This window comes from Eumetopias jubatus, unplaced genomic scaffold, assembly GCF_037043125.1.
Source record: "Eumetopias jubatus isolate StellerSeaLion01/CBP00866 unplaced genomic scaffold, mEumJub1_p1.0 scaffold_14, whole genome shotgun sequence".
NCBI classification, from domain to species: Eukaryota; Metazoa; Chordata; class Mammalia; order Carnivora; family Otariidae; genus Eumetopias; species Eumetopias jubatus.
In genome coordinates this window covers 60,912,066-60,938,784 of record NW_028274820.1, presented here as the reverse complement: position 1 = coordinate 60,938,784, position 26,719 = coordinate 60,912,066, and the positions used below count along the sequence as shown (strand labels likewise).

Here is a 26,719-nt window from a genome sequence, read left to right as displayed (position 1 = left end):
ATGGCTACAATTGTTAGCACCACAGAAACCTGTGTTTTCAGGCAGTGGAGACGGCATATCTACCAGAGTTAGAGAGAGTACCAGAATCAAGGAAAGGACATATTACCTGTCTCTACTGTAAATAAGCACATAGAACAGGGAGAGGTAATATTCGGCCAAATTTATGAGCGATGGGGCCACCACTAACTGCCGTAATAGTGTAGAGTCCCCTCTCTCCATGTCAGAGAGGAAAACCAGTCTCTCTGGTTGCAAATTCCCTTAGGGCCACTGTCCCGTGCAGGATCCAAGGAGGGCAGGCAGGGGCCTGGACATGTGTATGTCACACCTGTCTCACTGACCAGTGAGACTTGGGAGGATTCCTGCAGACCCCTCAACTCCTCCATGGTCAGTTCAGAACCAAGTGAACACTGAAATTCTATCCAGGTGGCTGAAATTCCAGCATTATAGTTATTCATATTTAAATAATAACAATGGCTAGGCACTTAGTACTCAACGAGCACCAGGCCCTGTTCTAAGCACTTACAGACACGAACTCATTTAATCCTCACAATAGCCCTGTGAGAGAAAATTTGACAGATGAGAAAACAGAAGCCCAGAAGGGTCCAGTGAGTTGCCCAAAGTCACATAGCTAGCAAATAGCAAGAGTTCAAATTTGAACCCCCTACAGCCCGACTCCAGAGGCTGTGCTGTAATTTATTCTCTATAATGCCTTATTAAGAGTCTTTGAAATACTTTCTCATTTTGTTATTTACAAATAAAATACCAATGAACATTTCAACATTTCAATAGCATTAGAAAAACGGACAATAAGCAAGCTATTTTTTTTAAAGATGAGAAAATGACCTCTATATTCCTGTCTCCAGGATCCCTCGCAGACTGTACGTTCTTCTTTTGTGCTCCTAAATTGCCTTGGAACTTAACTACAGTACGGATTATTTTCTCAGTGATAGCTAGTTGGCATTCCTAGGGCAAGTTCAGGAAACACTTCTGTTTTCCTGTATTGATTTGTGACCTACCTGAGACAGGGACCTTTAAAAAAAAATCATCTAGTGTCTTGTACAAGGTAGGCATTCAATAAATGTTAATTGAATTAATGGAATTGCCCTAAATAAGGTCCAGGCAATGGGTAGGTTCTAATTTGTTAGAGGAGCCAAGATCACTCTTAGCAACTCTGTCAAATAGAACTTCTACAACGAAGGAATTTATTCTTTATCTGACTGTCTAATGTGAGAGCCACTAGCTGCATGTGGCTAGTGGGTACTTGAAATATGGCTAGTGGGACTGAGGAACTAAATATTTAATTACATTTAATGTTGGTTAACTTCAAATTTAAGTAGCCACAGCTTTATAGTATTAGATTTTTAACCAAATAATTTAACCCAGGTCCAAATTTCTAAAACCATTGCCTGAGATTGTGAGCCTTTGTTAAAGTCAAGAATGCAGTTCTAGTAATGATAGATAAGAGCAGTCATAGATTGACTCAGAAGAGAGTAAAATGATGTTACCTTCTAAATGGTTTTATAGTAATCATGCATTCAGACTATCTCAAGTAAAATAAAGTTCTAAAAAATTACCATGACAAAGATCTATCAAAATTTGAAATGTACATACCTTTGAAACTGCAATTCATTTTCTAGGAACTGCTTCTATTCTGACACACACAAGGATAGTCACTGAAACACTGCTTGTAATCATAGCAAAAGACAATCTAAAAGTTCATATGTGGGGCGCCTGGGGGGCTCAGTCAGTTAAGCATCTGCCTTCAGCTCAGGTCATGATCCCAGGGGCCTGGGATGGAGCCTGGCATTGGGCTCCCTGCTCAGCGGAGAGCCTGCTTCTCTCTCTCCCTCTGCCTGCTGCTCCCCCTGCTTGTGCTCTCTCTGTCTCTGACAAATAAATAAAATCTTTAAAAATAAATAAATAAAAGTCCATGTATGGGAAGTGGATAACAAAAACCATGTTAGGCAGAACAACAATCCCCCCAAAGATGTTCTGAGGCTAATCCCTGGTATCTATGCATATGTTACCTTAATTGCAAAAGGGACTTTCCAGATGTAATTTAGTTAAGTATCTTGAGATGGGGAGAGTATGCTGGATGATCCAGGTGGGCCCAATGTAATCACATGAGGGAGGCAAGAGGGTCAGAGTGAGCAAGAACAAGATGTGGTGACAGACACAGAGTCAGGTGACAGGATTGCTAACTGGGGCCGTGAGCCAAAAAATAGGGCAGCTGCAAGAAGCTGGAAAAGGCACCAAAGTGGATTCGGCCTCACGCCTCCAGAAGGAGTGCGGTCCTGACAATACCTTGCTTCTAGGCCAGTGAGACCAATTTTGGACTTCCGACCTCCAAAACTATAAAATAATTTGTAGTAATTTGTTACCACAGCAATAGGAAACAAATAGGTACTTTCATATATAGTGGAATCCTGTGCAACCATTACAAAGAAGGAAGGACACCTATCTATTTTCCTATGGGAAGATCTCCAGGATATAGTATTAAATGAAAAAAATCAAGGTCCAAGACAATGTGTATATTGTGGTCACCCTGGGTTACACAAGATGTGCACAGGGGCCTGTATTTCTGGAAGGCAAAACAAAAGTTAGTAGTAGCAGTTGCCTCTGGGCAGGGGCACGCGGGAGAAGGGCCAGTCTTCAAACAGCCAGACTTGAAGGTCAGATGGAAGCTGAGAGAAGAAGGCCAAGGTCATGGTGGAAAAAATAGACAGGAACTCCATGTCCAGAATTAGACCGTTCAGAAGGAAGAAATCGTACTTCTTTCTTAAAGAATGCAAAGAAGGAAGTGTCAGAGGGGGACTTTAGTTTTGTGAGCTGGGAACCTAGAGCAGGAAATCTAAGGTAGTTAGATTAAATCTAAGCTGGAGCTAATTATTTAGTGTGAACTGCAGAAAAAAGGAAACCGTCCGCCGTCACTCCTGCACACTAGCGTGGTTAGCACCCAAGACAAGCAAACCATTCTACCGGTGCTGGGGGCCTCCCTCAGCAGCGGCTATGCTCCACTCTCTGCAGGGAGGGGCCTCCCTTGGCCCTGTGGAGCCTGGGGGGCCCCCTGACTGATGGGGCCCCGGGGGGAAGGAGCCTCGTTAGGGGGGCTGAGGCAAGTTAGCTCTGGGAAATGTGAAGGAATGGATTTTCGGGTTCGGTTCCAGGTATGAAGAAACAACTTGTAGGTCTGATATCAGTTAGTGAAGGGAGGTGGTGATGACCCCTGACCCTTGGGATCCAAGGTTTCTCAAAGCAGAGGAAGAAAAGGAGAGAAACCCCTAGGTCCTAAAAGCACACAACAGCAGTTACTTAACATTTGAATCATTTAATCATTCTAAACCTCAGTTTATCTGTGAATAGGAATAAGTAATGATACTTCTGTGGTGAAGGTTAACAGAGCTTGTCACTGTGCTTGGCAAATACTGTGGCGCTCATTATGTTACATACAGAGTACTCTACGAGCTCCCTTAATCTTCCAGACGGTTCCATCAGGCAGCGTCATTATTATTTCCATTTTACAGATGGAGAAACTGAGGTACAGAGCTCTCAAGCAGCTTGCCAAGGTTATTCAGGAATTCAGGAGCAGAGGCAGGACTTCTTAGGCAATTTGGCATAATAGATTGCATGGTTCTCGTAGATGGAAAAAAAAGGACAACTGTCGTGATAATGGCTGCAATGTAAAGGGACCATTCTGAATGGTCTAAACTAAAGTTTAGAAGGATTAAGTGATTCAAATGCTTAGTAGTTGTGCTACTGTGACCCAACGTGTGGAGCTCAGGTGTCCCCACCAAAGGGATTCAGACAAATGTCACTAGTCCACCTGCCCGAGGGACAGATCAGTGTGGCTGTGGGTGCTGGTGGGAGTCAGAGAAAAGGGGTCACCTATGCATGTCTGGGAAGATGACAGGTCCAAGGACAGCCCTAGGTGCTCTGGGTTGCTGGGACTCCCCCTGGATGGGCCTGATGTGGCTCTAGGACAGGGGCCAAAGCCGAGTAGCACCATGATGGCACAGGGACCCTACAAAAGCCACAGGAGTCTTTAGGTGAGGCTGCCAGGGGCCAACGCTGAGCCAGCAGGAACAAAAGCCATTATAGGGCCCTTAGCAATTCCTGGTCTTGCTTGGGTCAGAAGGAGGAGAGGCGTGGGATCTGGGACACAGAAGAGAGAGCCTCATTCCTCATTAGCCCTCTGCCTGGACCCTAGCATGGTGGTCTGGGGAGGCACCTGCTATCGCTCGCACTGCCATCTATCACACTAAGGGGGCTCTTTGAGTTCAATGGAGTTGAAAAGTTGGCTCCAGCTCAGCTTCAGAAACCACAAAAGAGTGAAAAGTTTAAAGCTACACCGTTACCAAAATGACATTAGTACTAAGGGGCATAGAGCAGGTAATTAATTTAATAACTGGCAGAACGTAGAAAATGTTTTTGTTTTGGAAATAGGCTCATTTATTTGCCAGGCTAGTAGGTCAGACTTGCTTAAGTTTGAACTCATTTCTTTCTTCTTCTTTTTTCTCTTCTTGCCTTAATCTTGAGTCTGCTCTAGAGTTATGTATCTATAAATTGCTTCTGGAAGTTGTACTTTACAAAAATGTTTCAGTATGCAGTTGACCTGTTTTGGGGTCTATTAAACATGTTTTATTGGTAAACACTTTATTTTTATTAATCAAATAGTGGCATGGGGAAACAAAATAAAACGGGGGGTGGAGCGAGGAGTCTATAGATTGAGGAGGAATGTTGTCCTCTGCAGTGAGTGTTTCTGTCATTCCTCTCACAACAGCAGTGGTATTTCCACTGGTAGTGGTGTTGGGGTGGGGATGAGGGTTAGAAAACCATCCCTAGGCCAAGCCAGGTGAGAAAGGCAGATGCAGTGAGAAGGTGTCCATGGGCTGATTACAGAATAATTTACACCTGCCAGAAGATCTTGAGATTCAGCAGGCCCGATTAAACAGGGAGGCCTACAAGATCCAGTGTAGAGGCAGGAGGGAGCCTCCTGTTTGTTCCAATGTATTGCCACGGCTCACTCCTTGCTGCCGTGACAACAGGCTGAGAGCTATGTTGTGATAACTCTTAGGACTCAACCTTTGATTCTACCCTGTGGACCTCCCAATACTACCTTGGAGTAGGAGGACCTGCCCTGCCACTCACTTCCTGGTTTCATAGTGCATAATTCGGCTTGGTGGAACCTTTAAAGCTTAATCTTTTAATATCCAGGCCAGGGAACCTGAATGAGTTGTACCCATCTCAGTTGTATGGCTTCTGTTCAAAGACAATTGTAAAATATTGAACAAATCAAATAAAGGATTATACTGAATGACTATTTAGAATACCAGAATTGCATTTGACTATGTGAGTAATAGAAACCAGAGAAGCAGTGGTTTATGTAATATGGGAATTAATTTTTCTCACAGAATGAGAATTCCAGAGTAGGCAGTCCAGAGCTGATGTGGCAGTTCGAGGACATCATCCTAGCATGTAACCCTTATCCTCATGTTCATAAGATAGCTGCTAGAGCTCCAGCTATCACACTGTGCTCATGGAAGCAGAAAGAAAGAAAAGCCAAGTAAAAATGGTGTCCAATGGTTGAGTCAGTAAGGTTTTTTTTTTTTAAGATTTATTTATTTATTATGGCGGGGAGAAAGAGTGAGCAATGAGCGGGGGGGAAGGGCAGAGGCTCTCAAGCAGACTCCCTGCTCAGCGCAGAGCCAACTCAGAGCTCAATCCCAGGACCCTGGGATCGTGACCTGAGCTAAAACCAAGAGTCAAACACTTGACTGACTGAGCCACCCAGATGCCCACAGTCAGTATGGTTTTTAAAAAGCTTTCCCAGAAGCTCCATCCAACAACTTCACTTATATCTCAATAACAAGAACTTAGTCATGTGGCTACCCCCTATGTGCAAGGGAGCCTGGGAATGTTCGGTTTAATCAGGACACACTGCTTCCCTTGACAAAATCTGTTCAGGAGCAGGGTGAGAACAGACGCTGGCTAGGTAGCTAGGAGTCTCTGCCACAAGATGTCTGTGAATGGATGCAGATGTGAATTGCTGGAAATGATCACATCTAGAGCAGAAGCAAGCCCACAGAAGAAGCCTGAGGTCTGTCCATTAGCTTCCGAAGGCTGGCAGATAGTACTGACAGATGATAATACCACCAATCGAGCATCTGTGGAAGCCTACACAGTAGGAGGTGCATGACATTAAGTTGGGAACAAAGGAATCAATTCATGGGGTTGTCACCCCTACTCCAAGGATGGAACCCATGAAAGGTCATATAGGATAGGACTAAATGAGGTATTACTTGAATGAGCCTGCAGAGTTTTGTCAGTCTGAATGTTTGTCTTCAGTAAATACATATTTAAATGAGAATATTATGTCAGTTAAATGTATATCAAGTCTCTCCACTATTTCCAAATAAACCCTTCATGTCTTACAAGTTGGTGCCACAGGTTAGCTAAGCCTAATGTAATTACTTTTTCAGATAACTGAAACATTCTTTCAAGCAACAATTAACGATTACCAAATATTAGTGGAGATCTTATGAAATCTTACTGCCTGTTTCATCCACATTTACTAAATAATTTAATGTAATGGAATATTTTTAACTGGCTGCTACTTGTGTAGAAAACAACCACCCCTTCACCATCACACACACACACACACACACACACACACACACACACACACACACCATGCACACACCACACACTGCCTCCTCCAGCCCCTAGATATAATGAAGAGACATTTTGACAGAGTGCTGAGCTATTCCTATTTCACGGAGAACAGTTTAGAACCAGCAGTTACTCCGGCCCTTGGGTTATACTCACACGTTTTATAACTTAATTAAGATAATTGAAATGTATTTACCTTTAAATCATCACCCCAAATTGCTCTGCTACTTGAATTATTATGCTTTTGTGTGTTTCTGTGTATGTGTATACCTTTCTTAGCATGTCCTATTCTGGCAGCAACCTTCATATTTGCCGTTTGGAAACTGCTGTGTCCATTAAAGTCAGAATACCTCATTTATTAGCCTGTGAGCCAAGTAAAAGTAAAAAGCTCTGAGAACTTTCAAACATTGATGTTGAATGTGCAGACTGGTAAATCTGCTTTGGAAGATGGTTTGGCAGCAGCTACTAAAACTGAACTTATGCATAATCATGGATCATAGTCATGTCCATCAACCTAGAGATAGCTTCATCTACATCCCCATGCTAGGACCACTCCAGCCTTCCTTCCCTTATGACAAGTTAGGCCTTGTTGTTGACACCCCCCTCCAGCAGTGGCCCTCCCATCAGCTACCTTAGGCAGCCTGCCTCAGCCCATCAGAGGCATGCTTCTAACTGGGAACCTCAGCGGGAAAGATGAGGAGACTTGGCGTCTTCTTTTCAGTAAGCTCACTAAACAGTATGTAACATGCCCGCACTTTCTCCAGAAACTTTTATTTCGGATGACTTTGGCATCAGTATCTAGTACTCTAAAGCCCAACACAAACTGGCTTAGAAAATAAGGGTGAGTCATTGCCTCATGTAACTGTTAAGACCAATGTGGGCTTCAGGCACAGTGCTCTCAGAGTTCCAGTTCAGTTTCTCTAAAATCTCTCAACTCTGCGTTCTGCTATGTTGGTTTTATCCTCAGGCAGAAGTCCCTCATTGTCATAAGATGTGTGCTAGCATCACCTGGGCCACATGCTTCCTTGTTCAAGTGAGATGAGAGCTGGCCTCCATCCAGATAACCACGGAATAAAAGCTCAGAGCTCAATTCTGATGGAACCTTCTGGGCATATGCCCTCCTTCTGAATCATTCACTTTGGTAACAAGACCCCATCTGCCTGCAGAATTGAAGCCCCAAGCTACAAAAAAAAACTGTTGCACCTTGTCCCAGACTAATGGATGCTTACTCTTACTATGTTTACATAACTAAAAGGATTCACTCAAATGGCTCATTCCAGAACAGAGAAGGTATGCTCCCAAGTGATTTTGTATCCTCATGATGTCTTAGAAGTAGCAATGTAAGGCAATTTTTAAATGCCAGCTTCCCTTCTAAAACATAAAGTTCTGCCTCACTGTTGTCCCAGACGTAACACCCACTCCCTTCTCCAAGAAATCTAAGGACATTTGGTGAAAAGATGACCACACGCCATAACATCTGCAGCACTGGATTCAGGGATAATAATAGTAATGCCTCATCTTTGATCAGCATACTACAGTTTTTACATGTGACATCTCACTCCGTCTTCGGGCACCGGTAGGATGCTGTGCTGTTACATCCAGCTTGTCGATAAGGAAATCTCAGACAGACTGAAGCAACTGACTTAGCCAAGGTCAACGGCTTGTAAGTGACAGAGCTACCATGGGGATCTAGGTCTTTTTGATGCTGAACTTTTCCTCTAATTAGTCTTTAGGACCAGAGAACAGAGTAAGAAAGATAAGAAAGATGCAGATTTGATTGTGGATCAGAGGGATGGGAGACTGAGTGGGGGGTGTCTCTGCTGTAGGACTTGGAGTGAACCTTAACCACAAGACAGAAAGCTCTTTTCAACATTTGCTTCTGCCGCCCCCCCCTTTTTTTCTTTCCCAATTTCCTTCTTCCTGTGTTTCTTTCTCATTTTCTCTGGTGCAACTTTCTCAAACACAATACCAAACACTTTCCATGCCCAAGCCCCATTCAAGAATCCATCCTAAAAAAGAATGGGGAATGGAGGTGATGAGGGGAGCAGGTGGAGAAAGGTGAGGGGTGCACATGTTTGGGGAGGAGGTGTGAGTGGGGGTGGGTGGGAGAGAGAGTAAAGAGAAAGAAATTGGAATCATGAATTGGCTCTGATACCAAAGGTTAACTGTAATCTAAAATGTTAGATTATACATTGTTAAAGAGAACTAATGCCTTCAAGGCAATGTGCCTTTGAATTGCAGACCCAGAGGTGAGGACAAATCACAGATTGGAAAGACCAAACCTATGAACTGAAGAGTTTTATTATTTATTTATTTTTATTTATTTATTTATTTGTTTTAAATAAACTCTGTGCCCAACATAGGGCTCAAACTCACAGCTCGGAGATCAAGGGTTGCATGTTTTACCAACTGAGCCAGACAGATACCCCATCGTTTATTTTCTTAATTTTTATTTTTTTAAAAAGATTTTATTTATTTGAGAGAGAGAGAGCAAGCGAGCAGGGGGAGGAGCAGAGTGCGAGGGATAAGCAGACTCCATGCTGAGCTCAGAGCCCAACATGGGGCTCGATCCCAGGACCTGGAGACCATGACTTAAACCGAAACCAAGCGGCAGAGGCCCAACCAACTGAGCTACCTAGGTGCCCCGCGCACCCCCCACCCCGTGGTTATTTTTAAAGTATAGCTAGACACTGGTCAGGCACTGTAAAATATTATCTTTATATACAGCACTCATTAGATAAATTTGGAGGACTCACATACTCAGCTTGTTGAAAATTAATTATCTTAAGGCTCTGATCTGCAATGGAAATACGAGAGGAAAACTGAGAACCAAGAAGTGTTGGAGCCTGGAGAAAGCCCTTAGCAACTATTCTTCCCACTGATATGACCATTACCTGGGCAGCTCTGACATCACCTTGGAGATCTGTTTAAGGTGCAAAGGGTCCTTTCTGAATTATTTGCACCAAGGATTAGATTGCATGTAATCTCACAGTGGTGAGAAATTTAGAAATAATTAATCCCAATACTCTTGGGCTATTGTGACAGTAAAAGTAATCTAATTTTTGCACTGTGGCATGGAAGGAAAAACAGAGATTGCCAACTAGTGGCTCAGAGGTGGCCTGCAGATGGGACTTGCTTGCCTTCCAGTGTCTTAGGAGACCAGTGCTCTCCAGTTCATCCCAGTCCCCACCATTCACAAAATATATACATGTGCACTCACACCCTGCTGTCTTCTCTCATTGCTTCTCCTGGCTGGTCCTTTAGGCTTCTTAGTTTGAGACCTCTAAGATAAATAAAAAGTCATGAAATAGTTGGGTTACTATAGAGAGGAAAGAATCATTTATGTCAGCAAAAGCAAAATGAGATGAAAATTATGGAAAGTTAATTTAGTTATAAAAGCAAGGGGAGAAGGACTTCCTGGAGGTACCCTTGGAATCTGGGTCTGTTTTCTGAAAGGTAAAAGTAGCCACCACATGGGTTCAACCCTAGAAAAGTAGGGCCTGAGTTGCAGAGCCCTTTGAGATAGTGTTCAGCAGGGCTATATGTTCTGTGGCTCCAGGAATTAGAACTGCAACAGAAAATATGATTATGCCAAACAGTTGGCTGAAGCAACATGGTTAGAGTCATTACACAGACAGGGGACAGAGACAAAGAGCATTACAAAAGCAAACAGTCACCTTTCCACGTGATAGGTAATGCCTATGTTCTCTGCTCCACCTCAAAATCAGCAGTGCGAAGGTACACAATGAAGGGTAAGTCAGGAACCAGCCAAAGAGCAAAACAAGGGTACCTTTTCAAAGACTTACTTCTCTACTAAGTTCGATTTTATTTTATTTTAAAATTTTATTTATTTTTTTTTTTAGAGAAGGGGAGGGGGAGCAGGGGGAGAGGGAGAGAGAGAATCTTAAGCAGACTCCATGCTCAGCAGTACAGAGCCCATGTGGGGCTTGAGCTCACAACCCTGAGATCATGACCTGGGCCAAAATCAAGAGTTGGACGCTTAACTGACTGAGCCACCCAGGTGCCCCATATTGGGTTCAATTTTAAAATAAGATATTAGGGAACAGGAATAAAAGGACATTCCAAAGGAGAGTGAAAGGGAAAAGACAAGCCAAGAGTGTCAATACCTGGTGGAGGCCCCAAAGCCTCTCCATCAATATCCCATCCCAACCCTCAGTGCCCTCTCCTACATGCATTTGGCAAAGTGGGACAATTTTGCCCCTCAATCTTTTTTTTTTTAATTTATTTAAATTTTAGTTAGTGAACATATAGTGCAAAATTGGTTTCTAGAGTAGAATTCAGTGATTCATCACTTATATACAACACCCAGTGCTCATCACAAGTGCCCTCTTTAATACCCATCAACCATCTATCCCATCCCCCACCCACCTCCCTCCATCAACCCTCAGTTTGTCCTCTATTGTAAAGAGTCTCTTATGGCTTGTTTCCCTCTCTCCTTATTCCTTTTCCTCCTTCCCCTATGCTCATCTGTTTTCTTTCTTAAATTCCACATACAGGTGAGACCATATGGTATTTGTCTTTCTCTGACTGACTTATTTCACTTAACATAATACACTCTAGCTCCATCCACATCATTGCAAATGGCAAGATTTCATTCATTTTGGTGGCTGAGTAATATTCCATTGTGTATATATATAGATATAGAACCCACATCTTCTTTATCCACTCATCAGTTGATGGACATTTGGGGTCTCCCCATAGTTTGGCTATTGTTGATAATGCTGCTATAAACATCAGGATGCACATACCCCTTTGAATCTGTATTTTTGTACCCTTTGGGTAAATACCTAGTAGTGCAATTGCTGGATTGTAAGGTAGTTACATTTTTAAGTTTTTGAGGACCTTCCAAACTATTCTTAGAGTGGCTGCACCAGTCTGCATTCCCACCAACAGTGCAAGAAGGTTCCCCTTTCTCTGCATCCTCACCAACACCCGTTGTTTCTTGGGTTGTTGATTTTAGCCGTTCTGACAGGTGTGAGGTTGTATCTCATCATGGTTTTGATTTGTATTTCCCTGATGATGAGTGATGTTGAGCATCTTTTCATGTGTCTGTTAGCCATCTGGATGTCTTCTTTGGAAAAGTGTCTATTCATGTCTTCTGTCCATTTCTTAACTGGATTATTTGGTTTTTTTGGGTGTTGAGTTTGATAAGTTCTTTATAGATTTGGGATACTAGCCTTTTATCAGATACGTTATTTGCAAATATCTTCTCCTATTCCATAGGCTGCCTTTTAGTTTTGTTGACTGTTTCCTTTGCTGTGCAGTAGCTTTTTATCTTGATGAAGTCCCAATAGTTCATTTTTGCTTTTGTTTCCCTTGCCTCCAGTGACATGTCTAATAAGAAGTTGCTGCAGCTGAGGTCAAAGAGGCTTCTGCCTGTGTTCTCCTCTAGGATTTTGATGGTTTCTTATCTCACATTTAGGTCTTTCATCCATTTTAAATTTATTTTTGTGTATGATGTAGGAAAAGTGATCCAGTTTCATTCTTCTGCTTGATGCAGTCCAGTCTTCCCAACACCATTTGTTGAAGAGACTGTCATTTTTCCATTGGATAGTCTTTCCTGCTTTGTTGAAGATTAGTTGACCATAGAGTTGTGGGTCCACTTCTGGGGTCTCTATTCTGTTCCATTGATCTATGTGTCTGTTTTTGTGCCAGTACCATACTGTCTTGATGATGACAGCTTTGTAATATAGCTTGAAATCCTTTCCCCTCAATCTTAATGTCTGTGATGGATATGAGCATGGTCCTGCTTGTGGCCAAGAGGCCAACTTCTTCAGATTCAAGGGGAGAGAATGAAAATGATACAAAACACCCGAATCCAGGTATGATATTATGTTAAGAGCAAGGACTCTGGGGGCACCCGGGTGGCTCAGTCAGTTCAGCATCTGCCTTTGGCTCAGGTCATGATCCCAGAGTCCCAGGATTGAGCCCCCCATTGGGGGGGGGGGGTCCCTGCTCAGCGGGGAGTCTGCTTCTTCCTCTCCCTCTGCTCCTCCCCCCACTCATGCTCACTCTTGCTCACCCACTCTCTCTCTCTCTCAAATAAATAAATAAAATCTTTAAAAAAAAGAGCAAGGACTCTGGAGTCAGACTTGAGTTCAAATTTTAATTCAGCACTTATTAGCTTTATGGGCCTCAATACATTACCTTATTTCCTTGGGTCTTATTTTTTTTTATCCATAATTTGGGCATAATATAGAGTTTAAAAACTGACCTGTTAAGATATCTAGTCCAGGGAGCCTGGGTGGCTCAGTTGGTTAAGCCACTGCCTTCGGCTCAGGTCATGATCCTGGAGTCCTAGGATCGAGTCCCGCATCGGGCTCCCTGCTCGGCGGGGAGTCTGCTTCTCCCTCTGACCCTCTTCCCTCTCGTGCTCTCTATCTCTCATTCTCTCTTGCTCAAATAAATAAATAAAATCTTTAAAAAAAAAGATATCTAGTCCAATGCCTGACACAACAGTAGGCACTCAATGAATGGGAGTAATTGTTATTTAAAATAATCCTCATAATGAACTTGAACATCTGTGAATGGGAAAGGTGTCCTAGTCAGTCAAATGAAAGGAGAGCTAGTGTCAGATCTCATGTCATGGCTCAGTGCCTCCCTGCTTATCTTTGTTGAGTTGAATGGCTTTGTCTGCATCAGCAGTGACTAGGAAACCAGGGCCATCAAAACCAATGAGACAAGTGCCTGTTAGGGGCACAGGGCAGTGATACTTCGCTAGACCTAAAAAAAGGTCTCATCAAAGGTTGGGCCACAATCATGGGAAAGTATAATGGTTGTAATCTATCCAGGATGAGAGATGATTGAACACTATCTTTTCCTGATGCTGTGTAAGAGAAGAACAGTGATACATTGTTAGAAATTGCTTTAGCACTGAAAACTGAAATCTTAGTGCATTGCCTTATCACAGTACTGAGCTATACCCCCATACAGCTTGTACTGAACACTACATGCAGGCAGGATGAAAGATAGTGCCCTTTCTCAAGGAGACTAGGACTTGTGGCCTCCTAGGTAGAATGCATTCATCCCATGGTGGGAGCCAGACATACTCTGGGGTGTGGAACGAAGATATTAGACCTTCCATTTCTTTTTTTTTTTTTAAGTTATCTTCTTAAAGTGTCTGATTTATTTTATAATAGACATATTATATTTGAATAGGAGTGCCTGTATATAACTTATAAATATAAATATTTATGGGATCAAGGTTTAAATTTTTTTTATTGGAGTTCTTGTTTTTTTTTTAAAGGTTTTATTTATTTATTTGAATTGATGGAGTTCTTGATTAAAAAGGTTTGGGAACCACTGGTCTAGAGAAGAAAGATCAGTAAGCCAATAGTCAGAAATCTAATGCAGAGGGAGCCTGGCTGAAGCATAGATAAGTATGTAGCTTAGCTGGGATGAAAGAGGAGGCAGGATGCTGGGAAGGCTTCCTGCAGGAGGTGACAGGCTGAGCTGCTGAAGTGTATTTGGTGGGAAGAGAGTGGAAGTGGGGAGAATGTTTCCAGCAGGCTATACAAACATGTGTAAAGGCAAGGGGGCCTGTGGTGGACAATGAGTGCATTTTGAAAACTAGGATAATTTGGTTCATTTTGAACTGCCAGTATATGTACTGCATTCTGTAGAGATCCAATTATGAAGATCATTGAATAGAAAGCTATTCTGATGGTGAGGCTTGGTGCTGAGGGATTCTAGTGGGAAGGTGAGATCACGGAGCAGTGTTTCCAACTTGATCCTCTACCCAGTCTCCCTTGATACTTGTTTGAGTCCTAGAGGAGAAGGATTGCCAAGTGGGAGCTGACAAAACCTCAAAAAGCTAGGACAAAAAAGATGCTAGGAGCTTGGAAGGGATAGAAAATCTTCAACACTGGGCATTGTTGGGTCAGCAGCAGTATGCCTAAGGACACATGCCTGGGCAAAAAGCCTGTGCAGTCTTTTCTCAAGCAGTAGTGCCTTAGTGACTGATTACAGTCAAGAGCAACAAGAGTGATCACCTGAGTGAGCCCAAGGTGGAAAGAAGGGAAATGGCAGACACCTGAGCCAACAGGGCAGTATGTAGAGTGCCCTGAGCTGACACGGCAGGCACTAAGAACCGGTTCAGGAGGACCTTGCAAAGCATTTGGTGTTCCCTCATTGGAGGAGAGACTGTACTTGTCTTATTCAAATTGTATCCCTCGTATCTTGCCCAGTGGATCAGCCTAGGCGGATGTACAAATCCTGGGGTCACGGTCCATGCAGTGCCTATATAAGTAATGCCTTCTGGGGTTGTGTAGCAGGAGCTTGCATAGATGTTCAATCAAAATATGTTGAAGGAACGAATGAAATCGTGATTGGCTGGCTGCTCTTATGGCCATAGTGAAAGCTTGGGCTAGGTGGCCAAACCCCATCAGATTTGGATTTGGCGCTATCATCCGGGTGCAGTACGGCAGACTGTAGTACAGGAGTAAACCCAGGATGCTCAATTAGAACTCCAGCCATTGGTTGAATGTTTCATTAATTTAGTTCTGGAGAAATCCTGCAAGGAGCTGGAAATGGAAATGCCGTAACTATGTACATAGTTAGTGAGGCAGAAGCAGCCAGGTAGAGGGCTAAGGGACAACACCCATGAGGACTGGTCACTGGAGGCATCCAACTAGAGAACCCCTATTACTCATTCTAAGGCCAACACTTAAATCTAGGCAGAATGAGACTGGGGACCAAAAAGAGAGTTAATCACCAAAGAGCAAGGTAAATCTGATTCATTTCTGAGCTGGAGTAAAATCAATACAAAAAACTTGAAGATTTGGTTGCATAAATATTAAACAAGAAAATCTGGAATAGACATCATCTTCCTTGGCAGGTGAAGCCTAAAGAAAACATCCTGTCAAGACAAAGGTTGCTGTTGGCAGAAGTGGCAGCCTGTGTCTTCAAGAGCTGTCATTTTTTTTTAAGATTTTATTTTTTTATAAAAGATTTTATTTATTTGACAGAATGAGAGAGAGGGGGAGGGAGGGCACAAGCATAGGGAGTGGGTGAGGGAGAAGCAGGCTTCCCACTGAGCAGGGAGCCGGAAGCGGGGCTCGATCTGAGGATCTGGGATCATGACCTGAGCTGAAGGCAGACACTTAACCAACTGAGCCACCCAGGCGCCCTGAGATTTTATTTTTAAGTAATGTCTACATCCAATGTGGGGCTTCAATTCACAATCCCGAGATCAAGGGTCGCATCGACTGAGCCAGCCAGGCGCCCCAAGAGCTGCCATTCTTATAAGTGGCCATAGAATGGCATGAGCAGAAGAAGACTGAGTTCCTGATCTGCTCAGTCTATGTCGTGGTGGTGGTAAAAGGAAGGCTTCACGGCACTTACTACAAGCTGCTTATATCCAGTAAACCTGAAAAGCAACCTAAGAGGGACCTGGCCCAGAAAACCTGAGAAAGCTAGAATTGAAGGCAGTGTGGAGAGTTAAACTCAAAACGGATTCCAGGAATTTAAGGAAAAAAAACAGATGAACATTGGGGAAGGGAAGGAAAATACAATAAGATGAAAACAGAGAGGGAGGCAAACCATATTGGACTCTAAACTGTAGGAAACAAACTGAGGGTTGCTGGAGGGGGGGTGGGTGGGGGGATGGGGTAACCGGGTGATGGACATTAAGGAGGGCACTTGATGTAATGAGCACTGGCTGTTATATGCAACTGATGAATCACTGAATTCTACCCCTGAAACTAAAAATACAGTATATGTTACCTAAATTGAATTTAAATAAAAAATTAAAAAAACAAAACAAACAAAAACCAAAACAGAATCCAGTGTTCATATACATCCTCTTGTAGTGCTAACAGATGTCCATGCTGGGCACAGGAAGTGCAAGGTTTTATCAGAATATCCCTAAGTTAACCAAGCCCTGTATGTGGAGGCCAATTACATGAAGCCAAATCCTCTGGTGGCTTCGACTGGCTCCATTAGACCAATGGATTCACACTTGGCTGGCAGGGCACCAGCCCATGGTCAATAGCCATGCTGGATTTTGGGAGATTGCTACTGGATCCCAAATCATTTGTAATGCTAAGTACCAAGCTATGGGGCCACTATGTCCATACTTTGTCTGGGTCTACACATCGGGAGGCACAGTACTCTGGGGAAAGGCAAATGGTTTGCAAGAAAAGGGTCTTAAACCCAGGGAATGCTTCTGGCTATAGCCACTATCCTATCCTTCTGACTTCTCAGTTCTCTCACTGTCCCTTTCCTTTGAAATATTTTTACTACCCAAATCAGGCAGACAAATGTTTTTTGTAAATGTAGGGGTATATCAGCCATCATTTTCTCTTGCACATAATAGGCTGAAATGTTTATTCCCTATATTTTTATAGCCTAGTGTTGACACTATCTGAAGGGACACCCTTAAAAAAGACTTTTATTTTTAAAAATTAAAAAAAAAATTTTTAAGTAAGCTCTAGGCCCAATGCGGGGCTTGAACTCACAACCCCGAGATCAAGAGTCACATGCTCTACCAACTAAGCCAGCCAGGCACCCCTAAAAAAAATACTTTTAAATGTAAGAACATGATGGTAAGCAAGCTACTGTAATTTTTTAGAAAGTTGCCTGTGGTTACTATACCTTTGTTCTTTTATTGTCTACTGATGCCTGACTGAAGGCACTATGAATACCGAGAGGAACCTCGCTGTGTGGGCCTGGGGAGAACACACTCCATACCCTGGCCTCAATTTATTTACCACATCTACAATATCAGTGGTTCCTACAGCCAGAGTATCTTCCCAAATCTAACAGACCATGATTATGTATCTAATATACAGGCCAGAAATGCCTAGAGTGTGCAGATTAAAAAAAAAAAATGAACAGAATGTCCCAAAGGTAGAGCTTCAGTTCATATAAGAATTAGAGTGGAGAATAAAATGAGTCCTTACAAAATATTACGGTAAAGGTAAAAAGGTAAGGTAAAGGTAAAAAAAAAATTAAATCTTAAAGCTAAAAAAAGGTAAAAAAATTTAAATCTTAAAAATTAAAAATTTATGTTATTCTGGCTTATTTCATTAAAAAGCTCTATTAAGTTTGGCCTATCACTTGTGCACTCGTGTGCACGAGTGAAACCCAGTCCCCGTACTTCCTTGTCTCTTACCTGCACATTTCTGGCACTTTCCGTCTCTGAGTCTCTTGCCTGGAGTTAATAATTCCATGTAGACAGTTTTTTTTTTCTCCAGAGGACGGAGTTGCTACTTCTCCAAAGCTCTTGATAATTCCTAGATACTGCATGGTGGTGGTGCCTAACACTTATCTCTGGGGGAAACTGTTTTGGCACCAGCTTGGGGCTGAAGCTTTTGCACTGCATTGCCCTGTCCTGTTACTTGGGGTAGCGTGTGGCTGCCAGATATTCTGCCTGCTCTCAGCTGAAGGCCTTCCCAGACTGGGCAGCTGAATGCACTGCCCAGCTGCCAAAATTCTAGAATTCTAACTCCTGCTCTTTAGACCCTTGTCTGGCCCTGGCTCCAGTCTCCAGCCAACCGGGTCGCTGGCTCATTATCAGGCCCACCCAGGCCCTGCCCCCACCCACAAATGGGCCCAGGAAACCATTCCTGGCACCAAACTGAACTTCAATGACACAACTGCCCCAGCCTCATCCAGCACAACTCTTATCTCAGCACAAGTCTGTCTCCTTGTGAGCCGGGCAAGAAGAAATAGAGAGAAAAAGGGGAAATGCCATGGATGAGGGAACTAAGCATCCCCAATCTCTGTCAGATTGTAAAACTTTTGTCCTGCCTTCACTCTAAAAATGCAAATGAAAAATATTAACAATCTTAGTAACAACATGGGGGATGAATATAGTTTATGGAGAGGGGAATATTATTTCTGTATGTATCTGCACCTAGGGTAAGTGAAATTTGTCCTAAGGAAAAGTGCTAAATTCAGTATACCTGTATTAAAAAATGCACTGTTGGATCATAAACTGCCAATAATGTGCTGTGTTCCTTAGGCACCTGGGAAAGTGCTATCAGAGATCGCACACTTTGCAGGTAAAAATATGAGTGTGGGGTGCCTGGGTGGCTCAGTCGGTTAAGCCTCTGCCTTCGGGCTCAGGTCCTGATCCCAAAGTTCCAAGTTGGGCTACCTGCTCAGCGGGGAGCCTGCTTCTCCCTCTCCCTGCCGCTCCCCCCTGCTTGCCACTCCCCCCCTGCTTGTGCTCTCTGTCAAATAAATAAATAAAATCTTAAAAAAAAAAATGAGTGTAGCTGGGGTTGGGGTTGGGGACCAGAAAGTAACCGATTCTTAGCAAAATGCTACCAAATTCAACTTAAGTGTTTAACTGGTCAACATTATGGTTTAAATGTGTAATCAAGATTGATTGTAGGAGTCTTTTCTCTTTTAAATGAAGAGTAAATATGTCCCTTGACCTTGTTTTTACTCCTAGCCTTAACCAATGCACTGTCCTTTCTGCTGATGATCTTGCTCTCAGAGAGATGGATGAGTCAATTCCCAGACCTGAGATAGGGCAGTGGGGTGCTCTAATTTGGGGAAATGAGATCATTTTAGTTTTTGTTTTCCCAAAAGGAGCAGGGAGTATAACAAACGTGATACATATGTAAAACACGGGCAAATGCACTTGACAATCAAGAAATCTATTTTGAAATTTAAATAAAGCTAAGATTTTCTTTTGGCCTAGAGGGAAATTTCATTAAAATCAATTAGTTAGTACAAACCTCCAGAGAAAATGACTTTAAAAAAAAAAAGGTTTAAAGAGTAAGGTGCACACAATTACCTTTCCTGGGTCCCCTGTGAATGTCAGTGTCACATCTAGACAGGTGGCCAAGTGCAAACAAATGCCCCCGAGTGGGGCCTGGGTAACTCCCTGAGTTCTCATCGCGGGATGCATGTGTAATTAATAGATGTGTATATATCAAGAAGGTAATATACATAACCAGGGAAGCTCCAAACAGACTGCATGTATTACCAACTGTGAAGGGCAGGCCGACAGAGATAAAGTTGGTGGCAGGAGCTCGCAGGTGAGGCCTCGGTCCAGGAGCCGAGGTTGGGGCCGCACAGCTGTTGCCGCGCGCCCTGGTCCCTCCTCCCAGCTGCGGCGGCCTCACCCCCCACCCCCACCCTCCCCCAGCCGCTCCCGACGCCGCCGCCGCCGCCGCCGCCTCCCCTCTGCCTCCCGGTCTCTCCTCGCTCTCCTTCATCGCTCTAGCCCCCTCTCCCTCCGTCCCGTTCTCTCCGCTCCCCTCACCCCGCCTCTCTCCCCCTCCCCCAGCCCCTCCTCTCCTCACCCCACCCTGCCTCCCTCCCTCCCTCCCTCCGCCCGCCGGCCCGGCGCTCGCAGAGCCGACACCAGGGGGGCTCTCGATGTAGCACCATGACAGGCATCGCCGCCGCCTCCTTCTTCTCCAATACCTGCCGATTCGGGGGCTGCGGACTCCACTTCCCCACCCTGGCCGACCTCATCGAGCACATCGAGGACAACCACATCGGTAAATGGCCCGGGGGTGGGCGGGGGTGCCGGGCGCGCGGAAACTCCTGCCCAGGCGAGAACCCCAGAATGGCCAGGGGTGGCCGGGAGGGAGGCAGGCGGCGGCGGGGCGGGAGGGTGTGTGCAAGCCCCGGGCGTGGGGGTGACGGGATGCGGAGGCGCGAGGTGCCTGGGGGGCGGGGAGCGGGCCGGGGTGGGGGAGGGGGCGGGCGCCCCGAGGTGCCGGGGCTGGCGGGCGGCCGGGCTGGGGGATTCCGAGGGGCGTGCGCGCCGGCGGCGAAGTGGTGGGAGTGGGGGGTGCGCCGCGGCGGGGGCGGCGGGAGGAGGGACCGGGCGGCGGGGAGATGCGGCGGCGGGGCCGGGCGCCGGGGAGGGGGCGCGGGGCGGAGGGCGCGGCTGGGCCGGGCGGCTGGCGCTGGGCAGGGGCGCGGAGTTAGTTGGCCCGGTGGTCGGGGCGGCCCGAGGCGCCGAGGGGCGGCGTTGGGGGGGCGGGCGCTGCACGCCGCCCGCTGCTTCCGCCCGGGCTCGAGCTGTCAGGGCTCCGCGGCGGCTGCAGCCGCTGGGAGGTGGGAGCGGGGGGGGGGCGGGGGTGGCTCCACCGCGGCAGCCATTCCGCTTCCTCCTCCCGCCGCCGCCGCCACTGCGTCCTGTCAGCGCGGGTTGCTAGGTGTGGTGCGTCGGGAGGGGGCGGGAGCCGGCGGCCGCGGGCGGAGGACGCGGCTCTAGCCCTCCTTTGCCCGCGGCCGGGCCGGGGACGCTGGCCTGGGGGCCCTGGCCACCCGTCCCTGCCCTGGCCTGGTGCGGACGCCGGGGCGCTGCGGGCTTAGGTCCCGGGGACGCCCGCGGGCCGCACCCAACGCCTCAGGCCGGGCGGCCCCGGAGGCCCCTGCGGCTGTGTCTGCTGGAGAGCAATCTCCCGGGGCCGTGGCCGGGCATTTAAATGTGCCCCGGCTCTGAGATTTGCCTTTCCAATGGTGCTAGGCCCGAGGTGCGCCGGCTGCGCCCGGGATCCGTGGCGGCGGCCTGCGCAGCGCCTGGGGCGCGGGGGACTCGGTGGCTGCGGGGGAGGGGTCGCTGGCTGCTTTCCCTTCCTGCCCGAGACCCTGGGGCCTTTCAACAAGTCCTTGAATTCTCAGAAGTCCTTGCACGCTTTTACATACTCCTGTCCGGAGTTCCTGCGTGGGGAGATGGGTCGGGCTCATTTGCCTCTGGCGATCCAGCCACCTGCAGAAGGTGTGGCTGGTGCCCACGAGTTGTCCTGCGTGGGCTGGAAGGTGAAAGGACCGCGTGATGTCCCATCGGGGCTGTCTAATATGGAGAACCTGTGAATTAACCCCAGAAAGCCATTTCCAAATGAATGCTGTGGATTCATCCATGTGGATGCAACTCACGTCTCTACAAAGTTGTGAGAATAAATCACGACTGCTGTGTATTTATGCACGAATAAAATGAGGCCGAGCCTTATGGTCTTTGCTTAGTATAATCTTTCTCTTTGCACACAGTGGGTGCTTATTAAGCTTTGATTGCTAGTTTAGCGTAGGATATGAGGGGCAGGGGCATCTGGAATGGGAAGTAATCATTGAAAATGTCTACCGAATGTCTTTGAAGAAATAATCCTGATGAATAATTGTCCAGGTTTTGAAACTTTTAAAAACATCGGTATAATAGTTTCTGCCATCTCCTCTGATAGAGGTGTGAGAGAAAAACTAGGCAAGTTTTGGTAGTCTTAAAAGCAGGAATTTAACGGAGTAGCAAATTTGCTGATTCATATCATGATTGAATAGCCATAACCAAAGGTACTTAAAGGATAAATCAGATTTTCATGATGGGCAGTTTAAAATAATACTAAAACTCCAGTAATGCAAAGTTCCAATAGAAATTTTGTAACTTCAAATTCCTTTCCTTTCAATATACAGAAAATAATAGAAACAAATAATAAATGTGTATTACATAAATATATAAATAGATAATATTTCCCTACTTAGGGAGGGCTGTCATTGCCTATCCCATTCACTTTAACTAAGAGTTAGGATAAACTATAGTTAATGTAAGGTGAGTAATAATTTTCCCGCATTGCCTGCCTACTGCGACTAGCTGGTTAAAAGAAAATATCAGTTATATATATTAAAATGTGTCAAAGGCAGTTATTCTTCTTGAGGATTTAGTTTATAATCAAGTAGATGATTTTAAATGGTGGATCAAAAGAGCTTTTTAAGTTTGTAGAAATTGTTAGTATTGGGTAAACATTTTTAAAGGTTCTGTAAATTTTCTGAAACTCAGCTTTTAAGTAATGGTCATCCCCAAAGGGCTAGTCTTTTAATGAAAATATTGAAGAATTAAGTTTATAACAATAGTTATGACTTAGGCACACTGTGTGGCAAGGCTAACAATGACTGTACTTTGGAATTAGTTTAAAACCAGCCAGCTTTATGGAAGATAAATGCTAAAATGAACAAACACTTGAAATTCCCAGAGGGAAGAGATGAATTTAAACTATTGGGTGCCTTTGCTGAGCAGAGGCCCTTTGCTTTTAAAGAGAGGCCTGTATGCACAAATAAGAATTGACCTGGAGAAGAGTAAAAATATCCTGATTAGGCCTGTATGCACAAATAAGAATTGACCTGGAGAAGAGTAAAAATACCCTGATTAGTAGGCAGTGACACATAAATATACTTGATGAGGGGACATGAGTGCAGATATATTGGACCAAGCATTTAGTGAAAGTTCTCTATGTGAATTAAGGGATATTTATTTATTGTTTGTGGTTCAGTCTATAAATTTTCGGAGGCAGACGGTTGTTTTTAGTGATTGACTTTCTGATTGTCCTTGTTATTGAGTGGCCACATGAAAAAGATGCATGAAAGGACTACTAAAAGATTTATTTTAATATTGTCTTTCATTTTTTCACAGAGCTTGTTAATTTAGTAATCATAAGAGTATTAGAAATATGCTCAGGTGGTAGTTCCATCTTGGGGACCTTTCTGAGTTATTACTATTTAACTACTAGTCAGAATCCTTAGGCAGTGTTGACAGGAAGGTTTGTGGGACTATGGCGTGGTTCTTGTTTGAAGATTTTTCAAGGCCTTTGGTGTGCAAGGCCCACAGTTTTCATTATAATTGTAATACTTAGTTCAGATTAATTAAGTGCAGTGAGTAGAGAAAAGCTATCTCTATTCTGTTACATATGTGCATTTAGCTCTTGTTTTTAACCATTTTCCTGTACCCATAGGAACAAGGATTTGGGGCTGTAGGGTCAAGGGAAGTGTGATTTTCCCCATCCTCTGTCTTAGCTCTCTTCTTCCTGGAGGAGCGCAGCACCTGTGTTCTGTGTTCCTGGGTTGGTCCTTGCCTTTCATCGCTGGTCTAGTACTGGAGTAGCCTGTCTCCCTGTACAACCCTGGTATAACAGCGGAAGCCCTCCCCTCAGCTGAAATTGCCTAGAAATCCCATAGCCCTGCGATTGTGAAGTGTTTCTCAATCAGCTTTGCTCTCAATTCATTCATAGCCCAGCTCCGTTTCCTGGAGACAGGAAAAGCTGATCAAGATTTGTTTGCTTCTTACTGTGAGTAGATACTTGAGTTTGTAGAAACACTCTTGACATGCACAACCTAGATAGGTGAAGCTAAACTGGTAACTAGGAATCACAGAAACACCAAGGGCACTAAATTTAGCACTGAAGGTCAATGTCACAGACTCATGAAATGCCTGCTCTGTCCGTGCATCTCAGTGCTGAGAAATCTTTTGACTTTTGGTCTCAGAAAGGGAACTGTTTAATCATTCTTACTAGATTTGATTATTTGGTACATTTGTAAAAGTACCTCTGCATGTTAAATTTATTTATGTAATAATATATATTTAGTATCTATTTTATACCAGACATAGTTCTAGGCCCTTGGTATTTGTTGGTGAACAAACAAAGATCCCAACTTTGGGGGGTTTATATTCTAGTGGTGGAAGATAGACAGTAAACACTCAGCATAAAAATAAATTAAATGGGATGTTGAAGGTGGTTATGGGAAAGAGAGAGATTAGAGCAGGCTAAGGTAGATTGAGAGGAGGAAGTGTTAGAATTTTTAATTGGTTGGTCAGGGTAGGCTTCACTGAGAAGCTAAGAGGTAATCCAAAACCTTGACAGAAGTGAGGCAGTTAACCATGAGGACATAGGGGGAACATCAGGATCCAGGCAAACAGAATAGATAGTGCAAAGGCCCCAAGGCAGACTGCACCTCTTAGACTGGAACAGAGAATCTGACCCAGTTGAGTTATTCTTGTGATGGTACTCGACTAAAAGGTCACTTAGAGCTTTCCCCAGATGTTAGGAGCCTCAGCTTTGCTATTGTTGACTCAGATTTTCCTGAAGAGGCCCCATTAGGAGATGAAGTATTGTTGACCTAATGGCTTACAGTAGCTGTAATGACTTGTAATATAATGACTTGGTGGTTCTTGACACTGAATGTCAGCAGGTTTCTTGTGAGTTTCTTAGTTTCCTCATTTCCAAAACCAAGAGGAAAAATCCATGCTGCTTCATTTCAGAGGGTAGATTTGTAAACCATCTAATTAGTAAAGGTCAAAGTCCCTGGACAGAAAAATAAGGTACTTATTGTACTACCAATGGTGTAGAATTCAGCTTCAACAGTAGTTTAGTAAATATTTGCATTATCTTCTTAAAGTAGCACCATAGTATGCTGAATAGGTAGGTATATGTAATAGGTAGTAGGCCCTTATTATCCCTGCTTTATAGGTGAACAGATTGAGACACAGAAAGGTTACATAACTTGCCTTAAGTTTCCATGGCTGGCCAAGTGTGAACTGGAATTTGGATTTCAGACCGGTAGAGCTGGGCCTATGCCAAATTGCCAAATGGGTGAAGAACTAGATAATACCATCCCTACTTCCCCTCTAGACACAATTGGTCTGTGTTCCTTCTTTTGAAAGTAGCTCTGAACTCTCCAAGTGAGGATCATTTGAGAGGCAGCAGAGTGAACACAGCATGTTTGGGTTTGAATATACACCTCTGACACTTGTCAGCCTCCCTGTGCCTCAGTTTCTGCCTCTGGACAATGAAGACAGTAAATAGCACCTACCCCATGCAGTGGCTGAGGAGGATTAAGTGTAAAGTCCTCATTTACAGTGCAGTCGCCCAGTTTCTTGCCATTTTGTGTATTTACTGTATAAGTCTGTTTGTAATCCTACTATGAAAGTCTACGGTAGAGGTTAACAGAATGTGGGTTGTGTCCACCTACAACTATGTGAAATCATGAGGCCCTTCCCAGGAAAGATTGTGCATAGGAAATGGAAAACCCTTCAGCAGTCCCGCATTGGGGTTACAGGCTCTGGCCACTTTCTCTTCTCTGTGGCCAGAGGTACTTCAGATGCTGGCAGAGGCCTTTGCCACTGTGGACTGGAAAGTGGTGTCAAGGCCAGTGGCCTCCAACATGGCCTTTCCTTGTGGCCTGTATTTATTTGGAAAAACCCAGGATTAGAAAGAAGCACTGTGCTTTGAGCTTGTGGGCACATTCCTATGAGGACATTTCCTGTGGGGAGAAGGAATGACTGAAGGAATAAATGAATGAATGAAAGGCCTGTCACTGCCTGCCCTGCTCTTTGCCTGTACCCTGTGGCTTGGCGGCAAGGTGCCCTGCTACTCCCTCCCATAGTTCCCAAGAAGGTCCCAGGTATGGAGCCAGGTGAGGCTTCAAGTGCACACGTGTGCGTGAGTGCGCCTACATACCACACACAGTGTAGGGGAACCCTAAATCTAAAACCTCACAGCGTTCTCCAAAACCAGTTTTCCATTTGAGCCAGTTCTCACCTGTAAACAGTCAGCTCACCCTTTATGGACTGTTGCTAGTGAACATTCATTCGATCTCATAAATTTCACAAGCTTCTGATTGTTTTCTTGTTGTAGTGTCCATGTTCTCTGATGTGTGACTGAGATGCGCAGACAGAAAAACTGCCTGCAACTGACTGGTTGACAAAAGCCTTCATATTTGGAAAATAGCTTCCTTTAGAATGCCTATATTTTGGAAACCTCTCCCGTCGTGACAGTACTAGAGATGCAAACTGCTGGCTGTTTTCGGAAAACCCGATTCTTCCCAGTGATGACAGTGAAGAAGCCTCACAGCTGGAGCAAGCTGGTGACATTTGATGTGAGGGGCTTTCCTAGGACTGTCTCGAAGCCAAAGGCCTCATGTTTTAGACTGAGATCCGAGAAACAGGACAATGCTATCAAACCCCTTAAATATCCTCCCTTTCTTTCTAGCTTTTGCTTTTAGGACAAGAACCAGACCCCACATTTCTTTCTTTCTTTTTTTTTTTGTGAGTCTTTTTTTTTTTTTAGATTTTATTTATTTATTTGGCAGAGAGAGACAGCGAGAGAGGGAGTGCGAGCAGGGGGAGTGGGAGAGGGAGAAGCAGGCTTCCTGTGGAGCAGGGAGCCCGATGCGGGGCTCGATCCCAGGACCACAGGATCATGACCTGAGCCCAAGGCGGACGCTTAGTGACTGAGCCCCCCAGGCGCCCCCCAGGCCCCACATTTCTTTATATTTCTCTCCCCCACCCATCCTGACC

The 26,719-nt window shown here is 44.7% G+C and overlaps 1 protein-coding gene and 1 long non-coding RNA gene across 3 annotated transcripts in view; one reads left to right on the top strand and one right to left on the bottom strand.

Annotated features, from left to right (window-relative positions):
* The window catches only part of LOC114221235 (uncharacterized), a 36,499-nt gene extending 18,394 nt beyond the window's left edge, over positions 1 to 18,105 (bottom strand). Inside the window, exons 1-2 of the long non-coding RNA XR_003611709.2 lie at positions 17,804 to 18,105; positions 9,890 to 9,952 (exon numbers count right to left, since the gene is read on the bottom strand). This is a non-coding gene — a long non-coding RNA (uncharacterized LOC114221235). The remainder of the gene's footprint in view (positions 1 to 9,889; positions 9,953 to 17,803) is intronic.
* Positions 18,106 to 19,955: 1,850 nt separating this feature from the next.
* The window catches only part of JAZF1 (JAZF zinc finger 1), a 325,309-nt gene continuing 318,545 nt past the window's right edge, over positions 19,956 to 26,719 (top strand). The window contains exon 1 of one of the 2 annotated variants that reach the window (XM_028119376.2): positions 19,956 to 20,150. In XM_028119376.2, the coding sequence (XP_027975177.1) occupies positions 20,036 to 20,150 (115 nt within the window). In that variant the 5' untranslated portion in view covers positions 19,956 to 20,035. The remainder of the gene's footprint in view (positions 20,151 to 26,719) is intronic. The other variant, XM_028119375.2, reaches the window with a different exon arrangement.